The sequence below is a fragment of the Pongo pygmaeus genome, chromosome 18, assembly GCF_028885625.2.
Source record: "Pongo pygmaeus isolate AG05252 chromosome 18, NHGRI_mPonPyg2-v2.0_pri, whole genome shotgun sequence".
NCBI lineage: Eukaryota > Metazoa > Chordata > Mammalia > Primates > Hominidae > Pongo > Pongo pygmaeus.
Window position 1 is genome coordinate 24,344,120 of NC_072391.2, and position 14,074 is coordinate 24,358,193.

General features: G+C 44.2%; 1 protein-coding gene across 2 annotated transcripts in view; it reads left to right on the plus strand.

The window, feature by feature from the left end:
* The window catches only part of LOC129016288 (conserved oligomeric Golgi complex subunit 7), a 63,608-nt gene that overhangs the window by 19,720 nt on the left and 29,814 nt on the right, over positions 1-14,074 (plus strand). For both annotated transcript variants that reach the window (XM_054455567.2, XM_063654053.1), the window contains exons 7-8: positions 8,161-8,359; positions 13,895-14,022. In XM_054455567.2, coding sequence (XP_054311542.1) covers positions 8,161-8,359; positions 13,895-14,022 — 327 coding nt within the window. The remainder of the gene's footprint in view (positions 1-8,160; positions 8,360-13,894; positions 14,023-14,074) is intronic.

The window sequence follows — 14,074 nt, forward strand, 5'->3', positions numbered from 1 at the left end:
CAAGACTGTCTAAAACAAACAAACAACAACAAAAGAAAAACAAAATGATAACCAGTTAAATGGTTTAAGTTTAAAAATAAAAGATAAACTTAGAAACCCACGTCAGTGAAATCTTTAGGTCTCCACTGAAACTCTTCTTACCACCCTTATCTATAACTTAAATACGACCTAATGTGACAGTGCCGCCTATTGTCCAACAAGGGAGCCTGTGGAATTCCTGAAGACCATTTTCTTCCCATCTAAAAGCAGGAGGCCCCTGGTCAGGTGGTGTTTGAATGAACAGGAATGTTTTTATCTTTACTTCAGGTAAAATTTACCTACCTGAAGTGAGTCTCCCTTGTTCTCATGATACACCAAGGAGTAGGGGAAGAGATAATTTTAAAGGTACCCCTTGACTAGGAGTGAGGGGAGACAGAGGAACTTTGTTTCAAGTGGCAACTTTCCATCATTTACTTTCCTCAAGTCTCTAGGCATTTCCAGCCATAAAGGTTTTTGTTCTCTTGCCTTGAGACAGGAGACACAGTGGAACCTCTTGTAAGCAGGGGAAGAGCCTGTCTTACTTTGCAGTAATGACTTACTGGGCCTGTTTCTAGTGTGGCTTATTTTATTTGTTTATTTTTTTTCTTATTTCTTTTTTTTTTTTTCCGAACCCTTGTGTTGAGGGCCGATTTTCAATAGCACTCAGATAGAGAGCTATTGAAATAGATTGCAGTGAGGGAGCTGTTCTGCTATGTACGAAACCCCAACCTAGAAGCAGGTCATCTACAAGTGGTTTAGTGTCACGTTCCCCATATTTTATTTTTTACAATAGTTGTGAATCACTCTTCAGATGTTCATCAGTCATTTGCTGGAATGAACTTGACTAAGGTTGGAGAGAATTCCTTATACCAGGTCATGTCATTCAAGTTGTTGGTTAAAGCACTTTTCTCCATCCTTGTTCTTTTTCCTTGAACTAATCTAATTCATTCTTAGGATTTTGTTTTGTTTTGTTTGAGACAGAGTCTTGCTCTGTCATGCAGGCTAGAGTGCAGTGGCATGATCATGGCTCACTGCAGCCTCGGCCTCCTGGGTTCAAGCTGTCCTCCTGCCTTAGCCTTTCAAGTAGCTAGGAATACACGTGTGTGCCACCATGCCTGGCTAATTAAAAATTTTTTTTTGTAGAGATAAGGATCTCACTGTGTTGCCCAGGCTGGTCTCCAACTCCTGGCCTCAAGTAATCCTCCCACTTTGGCCTCCCAAAGTGCTGGGATTACAGGCATGAGCCACCATGCCTGACTTTATTTTATTTTTCTTAAGAAGAATTTTTTTTTTTTTTCTTCGGACAGAGTCTTGCTCTGTCACCCAGGCTGGAGTGCAGAGACACAATCTCGGCTCCCTGCAACCTCCACCTCTCTGGTTCAAACGATTCTCCTGCCTCAGCCTCCTGAGTAGCTGGGATTACAGGCATCCGCCACCATGCCCAGCTAATTTTTGTGTTTTTAGTACAGATGGGGTTTCACCATGTTGGCTGGGCTGGTCTCGAACTCCTGACCTCAAATGACCACCCACTTTGGCCTCCAAAAGTGCTGGGATTACAGGCATGAGCCACTGTGCCCGGCCAAGAAAAAAATTATTCATGTGTTCTTGCCTCTTCTACTACTTCTTGTATCAAAAGGATAAAAACAGTTCATGTCCATACCTACGAATGCCTTTCGTCATCTAAGAAAAAGAATTTAGACTTCTCAAACTTCTCTTTGGGCCTCATCCTAGATTTTGGGAGACATGAGTTTCTGCTGATTTATACTGTTGGCCTGTGGCCCATTTTCTTTTCAGGATGTAAGTAAGCATAATAGCTGGGCTGTCCCCTCCTGAAGGTCGGTATAGCACACAGGAGCCAGGGCACATGTGTCTCCTTCAGATTTTTCCCCTTAGCATTTTCATATGAGAAATTTCCAATATATAAAAATGTTGAAGGAATTGTGCAGTGAATACCCATGTAGCCACCTCCTACGTTGTACAGTGTGCATTTTGCTCTATTTGCTTTATTGCAAATCTGCCCCTCTCTATCCCTGTCTCTGTCTGTTCATTAATCCATCTTATTTTTTAAAATTATTTTTTTTGTATTCTTTTTTATATAAAAATATTAAATTAAACAGAAATGAGGTCTCACTGTGTTGCCCAGGCTGATGCTGAACTCCTGGGCTCAAGTGATCTTCCCGCCTCAGCCTCCCAAAGTGCTAGGATTACAGACGTGAGCCAAAGTGCCCAGTCAATCATCTTATTTTTTTTACTCATTTCAGAACAAGTTACAAGACTGGGTGTGGTGTCTCACACCTGTAATCCCAGCACTTTGGGAGGCCGAGGCAGGAACACCACCTGAGGTCAGGAATTCGAGACCAGCCTGGCTAACATGGTGAAACCCCATCTCTACTAAAAATACAACATTAGCTAGCCGTGGTGGCAGGCACCTGTAATCCCAGCTACTCGGGAGGCTGAGGCAGGAGAATCGCTTGAACCTGAGAAGCGGAGGTTGCTGTGAGCCAAGATTGTGCCACTGCACTCCAGCCTGGGCAACAGAGCGAGAATCCATCTCAAAAAAAAAAAAAAAATGGAGTAAGTTGCAAACTTCATTCACTTCAGACCATACATATTATTAACTAGAGTTCAATGTTTACTTACATTTTTTTAGGTAAAGTTGTGAAATACAATTTTTTTTTTTTTTTTTTTTTTCTGAAACAGGGTCTTGCCCTATATTCCCCGCTGGAGTATGGTGGCATGATCATGGCTCACTGCAGCCTTGACCTCCCTGGGCTCAGGTGATCCTCCCCTCTCAGCCTCCTGAGTACTGGGACTACAGGTGCGCGCCACCACACCCAACTAACTTTTGTATTTTTTGTGGAGACAGGGTTTTGCCATGTTGCCCAAGCTGGTCTCGAACTCCTGGGCTCAAATGATCCTCCCACTGTTGGGCTGCACGCCTCCCAAAGTGCTGGGATTACAGGAGTGAACCACTGCACCCAGCCATAGTGAACTTAAATATGCCATCCCATTCATTTGACAACTACAAATACCTGGGTAACCTAATCCCCTTTCAGGATCCAGAACATCCATATCACCATCGCCCTGGAAAGTTCCCTCATGCTCCTTCCCAGTTGGTGTGTGCACCAGCACCCTTAAGGCAACCACTGCCCTGATTTTTTCCATCATAAGTTAGTTTAATGTGTTCTAGAATTTCACCTAGATGGAATCAGACAGCATTTCATCTTTTGTAGGCTTCTTTCACTCAGCGTGTTTTTGAGATTTGCTCGTGTTGTGTGTATCACTAGTTTGTTCCTTTCTGTTGCTGAATACTGTTACATGGTGTGAATATACCTGTTTGTTTACATTTTTTTTTTTTTGAGACGGAGTTTTGCTGTTGTTGCCCAGGCTGGAGTGCAGTGGCACGATCTCGGCTCACTGCAACCTCCGCCTCCCAGGTTCAGGTGATTGTCTTGCCTCAGCCCCGTGAGTAGCTGGGATTATAGGCACACACCACCATGCCCAGCTAATTTTTGTATTTTTAGTAGAGACGGGGTTTCTTCATGCTGGCCAGGCTGGTCTCGAACTCCTGACCTCAGGTGATCCGCCTGCCTCAGCCTCCCAAAGGTGCTGGGATTACAAGCGTGAGCCACTGCACCTAGCCTGTTGACACTTCTTACTGGTAGACACTTGGTATGTTTCCAGTGTTGGGCAATTATGAATAAAGGTGCTTTGAATATTGTTCTGTAGGTTTTTTTTGTAGACACATCTTCCCATCTCTTGGGTAAATACCTAGGAGTGGAATTGCAGGGTCAAAGCGTAGGTGTATGTTTAGGTTTGTAAGAAACTGCCCAGCCAGGCGTGGTGGCTCACACCTGTAATCTCAGCACTTTGGGAGGCCAAGGCAGGAGGATTGCTTGAGCCCAGAAGTTTGAGACCCACCTGGGCAATATGGCAAAATCTTGTCTCTACAGAAAATACAAAAATTAGCTGGGCGTGGTGGCACATGCCTGTAGTCTCAGCAACTCAGGAGGCTGAGGTGGGAGGATCACCTGAGCCTGGGAAGTTGAGGCTTCAGTGAGCCATGATTGCTCTACTGCACTCCAGTCTGGGCGACAGAGTGAGACCCTGTCTCAAAAAAAAAGAAAGATGGCTGGGCGTGGTGGCTCATGCCTGTAATCCCAGCACTTTGGGAGGCCGAGGTGGGCAGATAACCTGAAGTCAGGAGTTCGAGACCAGCCTGGCCAACATGGTGAAAGCCCGTCTCTACCAAAAATACAAAAAATTAGCCAGCCATGGTGGCAGATGCCTGTAATCCCAGCTACTCAGGAGGCTGAGGCAGGAGAATCGCTTGAACCTGGGAGGTGGAGGTTGTAGTGAGCCAAGATCGCACCATTGCACTCCAGCCTGGGCGACAGAGTGAGACTCCGTCCCCCCCCAAAAAAAGGAAAAGAAACAACCACTTTGCTCAAAGTGATTGTACTTTTTCCACTCCTACACAGAGTGTGAGAGTTCTGGTTGTTCCACATCCTTGCCAAAATTAGGTGTTGACATTCTCTTTAATTTTAGCCATGCTGGTGGGTGTGTAGTAGTATCTCATCATGGTTTTTATTTGCATTTCCCTGATGACTAAGGATGTTGAGGAACTTTTCACGTGCTTATTGGCCATTTGTGCATCTTCCTTTGCGAAATGTCTATTCAGGTCTTTTGTCCATTAAAAAAAAAAACAGGTTATTTGCCTTTTTATTATTTAGTTGTAGCAGTTTTTTTTGAAAGGGAGTCTTGCTCTGTCGCCCAGGCTGAAGTGCAATGGCATGATCTTGGCTCACTGCAACCTCCGCCTCCTGGGTTCAAGCAATTCTCCTGCCTCAGCCTCCTGAGTAGCTGGGATTACAGGCGTGTGCCACCACGCCCGGCTAATTTTTTTTTTTTTGTATTTTTAGTAGATATGGGGTTTCACTATGTTGGTCAGGCTGGAGTACAATGGCACGATCTGGGCTCACTGCAAACTCCGCCTCCCTGGTTCAAGTGATTCTCATGTTGCAGCCTCTGGAGTAGCTGGGACTGCAGGTGCATGCCACCATGCCCGGCTAATTTTTGTATTTTTTAGTAGAGACAGGGTTTCACCATGTTGCGCAGGCTGGTCTCGAACTCCTGGCCTCAAGCGCTCTGCCCACCTCGGCCTCCCAAAGTGCTGGGATTACAGGTGTGAGCCACCGTGCTAGGCCTTGAATTTTAAAAATAGCATTTAAAAATAACGAATTTGGTGGTGGTCTAGAGGGTGAACTGATGAGGCTATGCTGGAGACAGGTAAGAACCTTTGGTAGAGGATGGTGATGGAAATGTTGAAGTCAAGAAGAATGAACAGTTGTTAGGACCTGGTAACTGATGAATGGACCACAAGAACAGAGAGTCAGAGGGCGGTTTTCATCCTGGTTGAATGGAGATGTTACTGACAGAAACAGAGAAATTGGAGGAAGCAGGTCTGGGGAGGTCAGTGGCAAAAGAATGAATTCCAATGCTGACTGCTTTTAAATTCCAAGTGAGAGTGACGCATCCTAGTGGTGACATCCAGTAGGTGGTTGGAAGAAACAAATTGGAGAGTCCTCAGCAGTTTAGCTGTTTTTTGTTTTTGTTTTTTTCTTTTGAGACAGAGTTTCGCTCTGTTGCCCAGGCTAGAGTGCAGTGGCGCTATCTCAGCTCACTGCAACCTCCACCTCCTGGGTTCAAGCAATTCTCTGCCTCAGCCTCCCAGGTAGCTGGGATTACAGGTGCCCACCACCATATCTTGGCCTCCCAAACTGCTGTGATTACAGGCGTGAGCCGCCGCGCCTAGCCTGGTTTTTTGTTTGTTTGTTTGTTTGCTTTTTTGCAACAGAATTTTGCTCTTTCGCCCAGGCTGGAGTGCAGTGGTGCAATCTCAGCTCACTGCAGCCTCTACTTCCTGGGCTCAGGTGATTCTCCCACCTCAGCCTCCTGAGTAGCTGGGACTACAGGTGCACACCACCACACCTGGCTAATTTTTGAACATTTTTTGTAGAGACAGGATCTTGCTTTGTTGCCCAAACTCCTAGGCTCAAGCGATCCTCCCACCTTAGCCTCCCAAAGTGTTGGGATTAGAGGCATGAGCCACTCTGCACTTGTCCTGAGTTTGTTTATTAACTCTAAAAGTATTTTGTGGATTAAGATTTTCTACACATAAAATAATGTCATCTGTGAACAGAGATAACTCTTGTTTTCAATTTGGATGCCTTTTCTTTCTTTTCTTTTTTTTTTTTTTGTCCAATTGCTCTGGCTAGGACTTCTGGTTCTTTGTTGAATAGAGTGGCAAAAGCAGGCATCCTTATCTTGTTCCTGTTCTTAGGTGAAAAGCTTTCAATCTCTTACATCGGGTATCACGTTAGCTGTGGGTTTTCATATATGGCCTTTATTATGTGGAGGAAGTTTCCTTCTATTCCTAGTTTAGTGTTTTTCTCATGAAGGGTATGGAATTTTGTCAAATATATTTTCTGCATTAATTGAGATGATCATGTATTTTCCCTTCATTCTGTTAATGTGGTGTATTACATTGATTGATTTTAAAAAATTAGAGATTTATAATATTTTTATTTTTTGAGGCTGGTCTCAAATTCCTAACTTCAAGTGATCCTCCTGTTTTGGCCTCCCGGGTGCTGGGATTACAGGGCTGAGCCACCACTGTGCCCGGCCTTGATTCATTTTTCTTTAGTTTAACCATCCTCACATTGCTGGGTGAATCCTACTTGGTCATGGTGTACAATGTTTTTTAATATGCTGCTGAACTCAGCTTACTAGTGTTTTCTTGAAGATGTTTGCATGTGTATTCATAAGGCATGTTGGTTTATAGTTCTTTTCTTTTCTTTGTTTCTTTTTTTTTGAGACAGAGTCTTGCTCTGTCACCTAGGCTGGAGTGCAGTGGCAACATCTCAGCTCACTGCAATCTCTGCCTACCAGGTTCAAGCAATCCTCCTGCCTCAGCCTTCCAAGTAGCTGGGATTACAGTCGTGCACCACCATGCCCAGCTAATTTTTTTGTGTTTTTAGCAGAGACGGGGTCTGACCATGTTGGTCAGGCTGGTCTCGAACTCATGACCTCAAGTAATCCACCTAGCTAGGCCTCCAAAAGTGCTGGGATTACAGGCATGAGCCATCACACCTGGCCCATAGTTCTCTCTCTAGTTAATTTTTGGCGACCATCAAAAAAATGCCACATGAATGTGTTTGTTAGATTTGAAAATAGCTAGACACTTGGGGCCACTGATAGACATGAACTTGCCAGTTGTTCTAGGCAAGTTGCAAGTTCCAAGTCTTGCCAGTTTACTTTCTGAGCATGTTCACATTTGCCATGAGGAAAACTTTGGGCTTATAGCTCTAAACTAGACCACTTTTCATCTATCAGAGGAGATCCTTTTGAGATGACCCAGGAGACAGCTTCTTTAAAAGTTATACTTCTTTAAAAGGTGATGTGGCTCATACCTGTAATCCTAACACCTTGGGAAGTTGAGGAAGGAGGATGGCTTGAGGCTAGGAGTTTGAGACTAGCTTGGGCAACATAGTGAGACCCCGTCTCTACAAAAAAATAAAATAAAATAAAAAATTAGTCAGGTGTGGTAGTGCTCCTGTAGTATCAGCTACTTGGGAGGCTAAGATGGGAAGATCACTTGAGCCTGGGAGTTAAAGCCTGCAGTGAGCTATAATTATACCACTGCACTTCAACCTGGGTGGCAGAGTGAGACCCTGTCTCAAAAAAGTTTTTAATTTTTAATTTTAATTTTTATTTTTTTGAGACAGAGTCTCGCTCTGTCACCCAGGCTAGAGTGCAGTGGCACAGTCTTGGCTCACTGCAACCTGCACTTCCCGGGTTCAAGTGATTCTCCTGCCTCTGCTTCCCGAATAGGTGGGATTACAGGCATGCGCCATCACACCCCGCTAATTTTTGTATTTTTAGTAGAGACAGGGTCTCGCCATGTTGGCCAAGCTGGTCTTGAACTCCTGGCCTCAAGTGATCCACCTGCCTCAGCCTCCCAAGGTGCTGGGATTACAGGCATAAGCCACCATGCCTGGCATCTCAAAAAAGTTTTTTAAAAAAGATAGGCTCCTATTTGGCTCCATGTGCTAAGGCAGGTACACCTCTCTCTCACTGCAGGTTTTCCAGAAGCCCCACGAGGTGGTAATGGTGCTGCTGATTCAGACCCTGGGGGCCCTCATGCCCTCGCTGCCCTCCTGCCTCAGCAACGGCGTGGAGAGGGCAGGGCCCGAGCAGGAGCTCACCAGGCTGCTGGAGTTCTACGATGCCACCGCCCACTTCGCCAAGGGCTTGGAGATGGCACTGCTCCCCCACCTACGTAAACATTTCTTCCTGCCAGTTCTCTAGCTTGTCTTTACTCGCTCTTTCTGAAGCTTCTGGGGCCTGGATTTGTTTGCCTTTTCAGATGACTGATTTTACAGAAATGGAAGGGATCGGTGTTTTCCTTCTCAGCAGATGTGGAGGGCTTTTCCATGAAAAAACATTGCCATCAAGGAAATAGTTGTTTAAGATCTTTACCTGGCTCCAGTGCTGCCTGGGTGCCTGACATGCTCCGGGGAAGTGATGGACACCTCTGCGGGGCTTGGGATATAAAAGAGGCATCGCAGTGAGGCAGGTAGATGTTATGGCAAAGAGTTGGCGGCAGATTACACCAGGAGGCAAGTGTGCTTATCCTTTGAAGTCATCACAAAGCCTCAGACAGTTCAACCTCAAAAGTCAGTTTTAGAGAACAAATAGGCTACAAGGGCTTTTTTTTTTTTTTTTTGAGATGGAGTTTCGCTCTTGTTGCCCAGGCTGGACAATGGTGCGATCTTGGCTCACCGCAACCTCCGCCTCCTCCGCCTCCTAGGTTCAAGCAATTCTCCTGCTTCAGCCTCCCAAGTAGCTGGAATTACAGGCATGCAGCACCACGCCTGCATGCCTAATTTTGTATTTTTAGTAGAGATTGGGTTTCTCCATGTTGAGGCTGGTCTCGAACTCCTGACCTCAGGTGATCTGCCCGCCTCGGCCTCCCAAAGTGCTGGCATTACAGGCATGAACCACTGTGCCCAGCCTACAGGGGCTTTTTGAAGGAGCAACAACAAGTGTCCCAGGGCAGGGGAGCTGTGTTAGGACTACAGGTGGTTGTAGAGAAAATGGGCTTTCCCCGGTGGTCGACTGAGAGCAGAGCACCCGTTACTCCCATTTGGGTAAACAGTGCCTGGTGTGTGATGCTCTCTAAGCTCTTTGCCGTCTATGTTAAAAGCTTCATAAATTTTTAAAGAACACAGACCCCGTGATGCATGTTGCCGTCAAATCAGGAAATCGCTTCAGGAAGGCCTTGTTCTACTGTTCGGCGGCTGTGTGTCACTGACTTGGTTTATTTAATAGTTATTCTCTCTTTAATTACATTTGTGTATAATTGCCTCGTACGTTCCAGGGAGTGTGTTTATTGTTCGGGTTCCTGATGACTCATCGGTGTTTTAGGCATGCTCACAGGTCAGGCCTTAGTTATGGGAAAGGCCCAGTGGATGGGGAAGCTTCCAAGGGACCGTGATGCCTTTGTGGAAGTGGCTAAGGAGAGTTAAGAGAGCTGGGCTAAGGCGAGTTGCCGCAGCACAGTGGGACGAAGGTGGAGCAAGGAATGGCCGCATCCTTCCCCTGGGGATGGATGTAGTGGGGAAGAGAACTACCCTTGAGACAGATCTGGAAGTGCTTTGCTAGTCAGCCATGGGACGAGTCTCACTCTCCCCCAGGCTGGAGTGCAGCGGTGTGATCTTGGCTCACTGTAACCTCCACCTCCTGGGTTCAAACAATTCTCCTGCCTCAGCCTCCTGAGTAGTTGGGACTACAGGTGTGTGCCACCACACCAGGCTAATTTTTGTATTTTTTAGTAGAGATGGGGTTTCGCCATGTTGGCCAGGCTGGTCTCGAACTCGTGACCTCAGGTGATCGACCCGCCTCAGCCTCCTGAAGTGCTGGGATTACAGCAGGTGTGAGCCACCATGCCCGGCTGGGACTTTAGATTTCATTTTTTTTTTTTTTTTGAGACAGAGACTTGCTTTGTTGCCCAGGCTGGAGTGCAGCAGCATGATCTTGGCTCACTGCAACCTCTGCCTCTCAGGTTCAAGCAATTCTCCTGCCTCAGCCTTCTGAGTAGCTGGGATTACAGGCACACACTACCACACCTGGCTAATTTTTTTGTATTTTTAGTAGAGATGAGGTTTCACCATGTTGGCCAGGCTGGTCTCAAACTCTTTACCTCAAGCAATCCGCCCATCTTGGCCTCCCAAAGTGCTGAGATTACAGGCGTGAGCCACCACACCTGACCTAGATTACTAATGATTCTCCCTGAGGTTTTCCAAAAGGGTTTTAGTTTTTCTTTTAACTTAAAAATTCTTTGGAAACACACACAAAAATAAAAATAAAAAGAGAGCAAGAACAGTCCATAAACTCATCAGTCAGAGCCACCAATATTATTTGCTTCCGGTAATACAAATATAAATATACATTGTTCGCAAATATTAATATAAATGCTTAATATCTACCGTATAAACATTATGTAATAAATACATAATATATATTAAATATATTATATACTTTTATATATTTACATGTAATAATATATGTTATATAATATATACAAAATATCTTAAAATATTGGTTGTAGACAGTCTTATATTTTCATTTTTTGAAATGCTCAAAATAATATAATGAGCATTTTCTTATGTCATTAAATGTTTTCCTAAGACATAGTTTTGTTGTCTTTATTTTTTTTTGTTTTTTTGAGACAGAGTCTTGCTCTGTTGCCCAGGTTAGAGTGCAGTGACACTATCACAGCTTACTGTAGCCTTGAACCTTCTGGGCTCAAGTGATTCTCTGAACTCAGTCTCCTGAGTAGTTGAGACCACAGGCACATGCCACCAAGGCTGACTCATTTTTTAAAATTTTTTGTAGAGACAGGGTCTTCCTATTTTGCTCAGGCTGATCTCAAACTCCTAGGCTCAAGTGATTCTCCTGCCTTGGCCTCAAAGTGCTGGGATTACAGGTGTGAGCTACAACACCTGGCCAATTTACTACCATTTTTAATCACTATGATATATAAAACTATAATGAACCGTTTTATACATTCGTTTTTGAGCGTAGCTCCGATTATTCCTTAGGATAAGTTTAAATTTGCAGTTGCTCAGAAATGAAAAATTTGAAGATACTTGTCACATTTTGTTCTTTTTTTTTTTTTTTTTTTTTTTGAGATGGAGTCTCGCTCTGTTGCCCAGGCGGGATTGCAGTGGCGCGATTTCGGCTCACTGCAGCCTCTCTACCTCCTGGATTCATGCCATTCTCCTTCCTCAGCCTCCTGACACATTTTGTTCTTTAGACCTGTTTTTGTATCTATCAGTAGTGAATGAAGGTGCCTGTGTTCCCATCCACTCACCAGCACTAGATTCTTTTTTTCTCCTGTCATTGCCAGGTTCTTAGACAATTACTGATATATCATTTTAGTTTTTCACTTTGGTTATTAGCAAGTTTGAAAGTTACATGATAAAAAGTATCTTTTCTCTTTTGAATTGCTTATTCTTTAGCCTGTTATTCTGTTTGGGAGTTTAACCTATTTCTGGTTAATTTGTAAGAGCAATTTATTTAAAGTAATATATTATTAAATATATTATAAAAAGCAACAAAATATGTATTATAAGAATTAATGATATAGAAATCTGTGACACAAAATAACTCTCCTATAATCCCACTTTAACCACTGTTACAAATTTGGTGCATATTCCTGAAAGATCCTTATATAGTGAGGAATTTTTACCATTGTTTATCAAATATGTTGTAAATATATTGCCTAACTTTTAATTTTACCTTTAACATTTTTTCTATTATTTTAATAGTTAATACATGTACCTAATACAATTCAAAATACAAAAGATTATGCAATATAAAGTAAATTTCAAAAAATTTAGTTTGACTTTATCATTATAGAAAAATCTAGGAAAAAACAAGGAAGGAAAAATAAATCATTCTCAACCCACCATTCAGAAACAGCATTTTGGGCCAGGCATGGGGGCTCGCACCTGTAATCTCAGCACTTTGGGAGGCCAAGGTGGGGGAGTCATTTGAGTCCAGGAGTTTAAGATCAGCTCTGGCAACATAGACCCCATCTCTACGAAAACAAACAAAAAAAATTAGCCAGGTATAGTGGCACACACCTGTAGTACTAGCTACTCAGGAGGCTGAGGTGGGGAGATCTCTTGAGCCTGGGAGGCCAAGGCAGTGGTGACCTATGGTTGGACCCCTGCACCTTAGTCTGGGGAACTGAGTGAGATCCTGTCTCGAAGAAAAAAGAAAAAGGAAAAAGAAATAACACTTTGGATTCTATACATGTGCAGATTTGATTATTACCACGTTAGACCCACATTACTTTACCTAATCTCTACAAAACCTTGTAAAATTGGTGCCAGCAATCAAGAGCAGCAGACTTTAGCTGAGTGAGTATTGAAGGAGAAGTAGGAGTTAACTAGATGGAGAGGGGAAGGGACGAAGCCGGTCCTTCCAGACGGAGGATCAGCATGGGAACAGAAGGAAGCTTTTAGGAACTGAGAGAAGGCTGGGAGCTAGAGGAAGAGGGAAGGAGGATAAGGCTGTAGAAGTAATAATAAAACGAGCTGAAGGAGGGGACCAGAAGGATGTGAGGATACCAGTAAGTAGGCTATTACATTTACTAATCTCCTGTTGAGACTGTGTCCAAAGCTTTCTGATTCTGAGCCATGTTTCCATGAACATCCTTCTATCTCTGTGTATTTGTTGATTTCTTTGAGATGATTTTCAGGAATTGAATTACTGTGTTGTAGAATATGTACATTTACATTCTGATACAGCGTTTTACATTTTTATGTGGTTGAACGTAGGAATTTTTGGAATGCCTGGCCTATGGGGTATCCTTTTGTTTTTTGTTTTTGTTTTGACACAGAGTCTCGCTCTGTCGCCCAGGCTGGAGTGCAGTGGTATAATCTCTGCTTGCCGGGTTCAAGCAATTCTCTTGCCTCAGTCTCCCAGGTAGCTGGGACCACAGGTGCGTGCTACCATGCCCAGCTAAATTTTTTTTGTATTTTTAGTAGAGACGGGGTTTCACAATATTGGCCAGGGTTGGTCTCAAACTCCTGACCTCAAGTAATCCGCTCACCTCGGCCTCCCAAAGTGCCGGGATTACAAGTGTGAGCCACTGCGCCTGGTCTCTGTGGCAATTCTTGAACCTGACCTTGATGAGGGTTATTTTATTTTTTTTTTTTGAGATGGAGTCTCGCTCTTGTTGCCCAGGCTGGAGTGCAATGGTGTGATCTCAGCTCACCATAACTTCCGCCTCCTGGGTTCAAGTGATTCTCCTGCCTCAGCCTCCCGAGTAGCTGGGATTACAGGCATGTGCCACCATGCCCAGCTAATTTTGTATTTTTAGTAGAGACAGTGTTTCGGTTTCTCCCTGTTGGTCAAGCTGGTCTCGAACTTTTGACCTCAGTTGATCTGCCCGCCTCGGCCTCCCAAAGTGTTGGGATTACAGGCGTGAGCCACCGCGCCCGGCCAATGAGGGTTATCTTTTGAAGGGATTCTTATCCGTGATGGGTCATGGGATTCAGGGGGCTGGTGTCTTTAATAGTGCTTTAGGCAAACAATGTGCAAAGCCCAAATTTATCCAGATATTTGCTGAACTGATTGTAGGAGAAGCTTCCATGAATGATAAAAGCTGCTTAACAAAATGTAGTCCCCTCTGGAGATCAAACGGGGAAAGTTCTAGTAGAGCGCCTCTTGATTGTTGCTTTCCCACAGTTAATTTCAGATTCTTTGTTCATTATGGTTTTACATTTCTGATTCCCTAAAGATGAACACAATCTGGTAAAAGTCACGGAGCTGGTGGATGCTGTGTATGATCCATACAAACCCTACCAGCTGAAGTATGGCAACATGGAAGAGAGCAACCTCCTCATCCAGATAAGCGCCGTGCCTTTGGTAAAGTCGCAGTGTGTCCTGGGGCCACTGAGGAAGCATTCTGTTAGCCAGG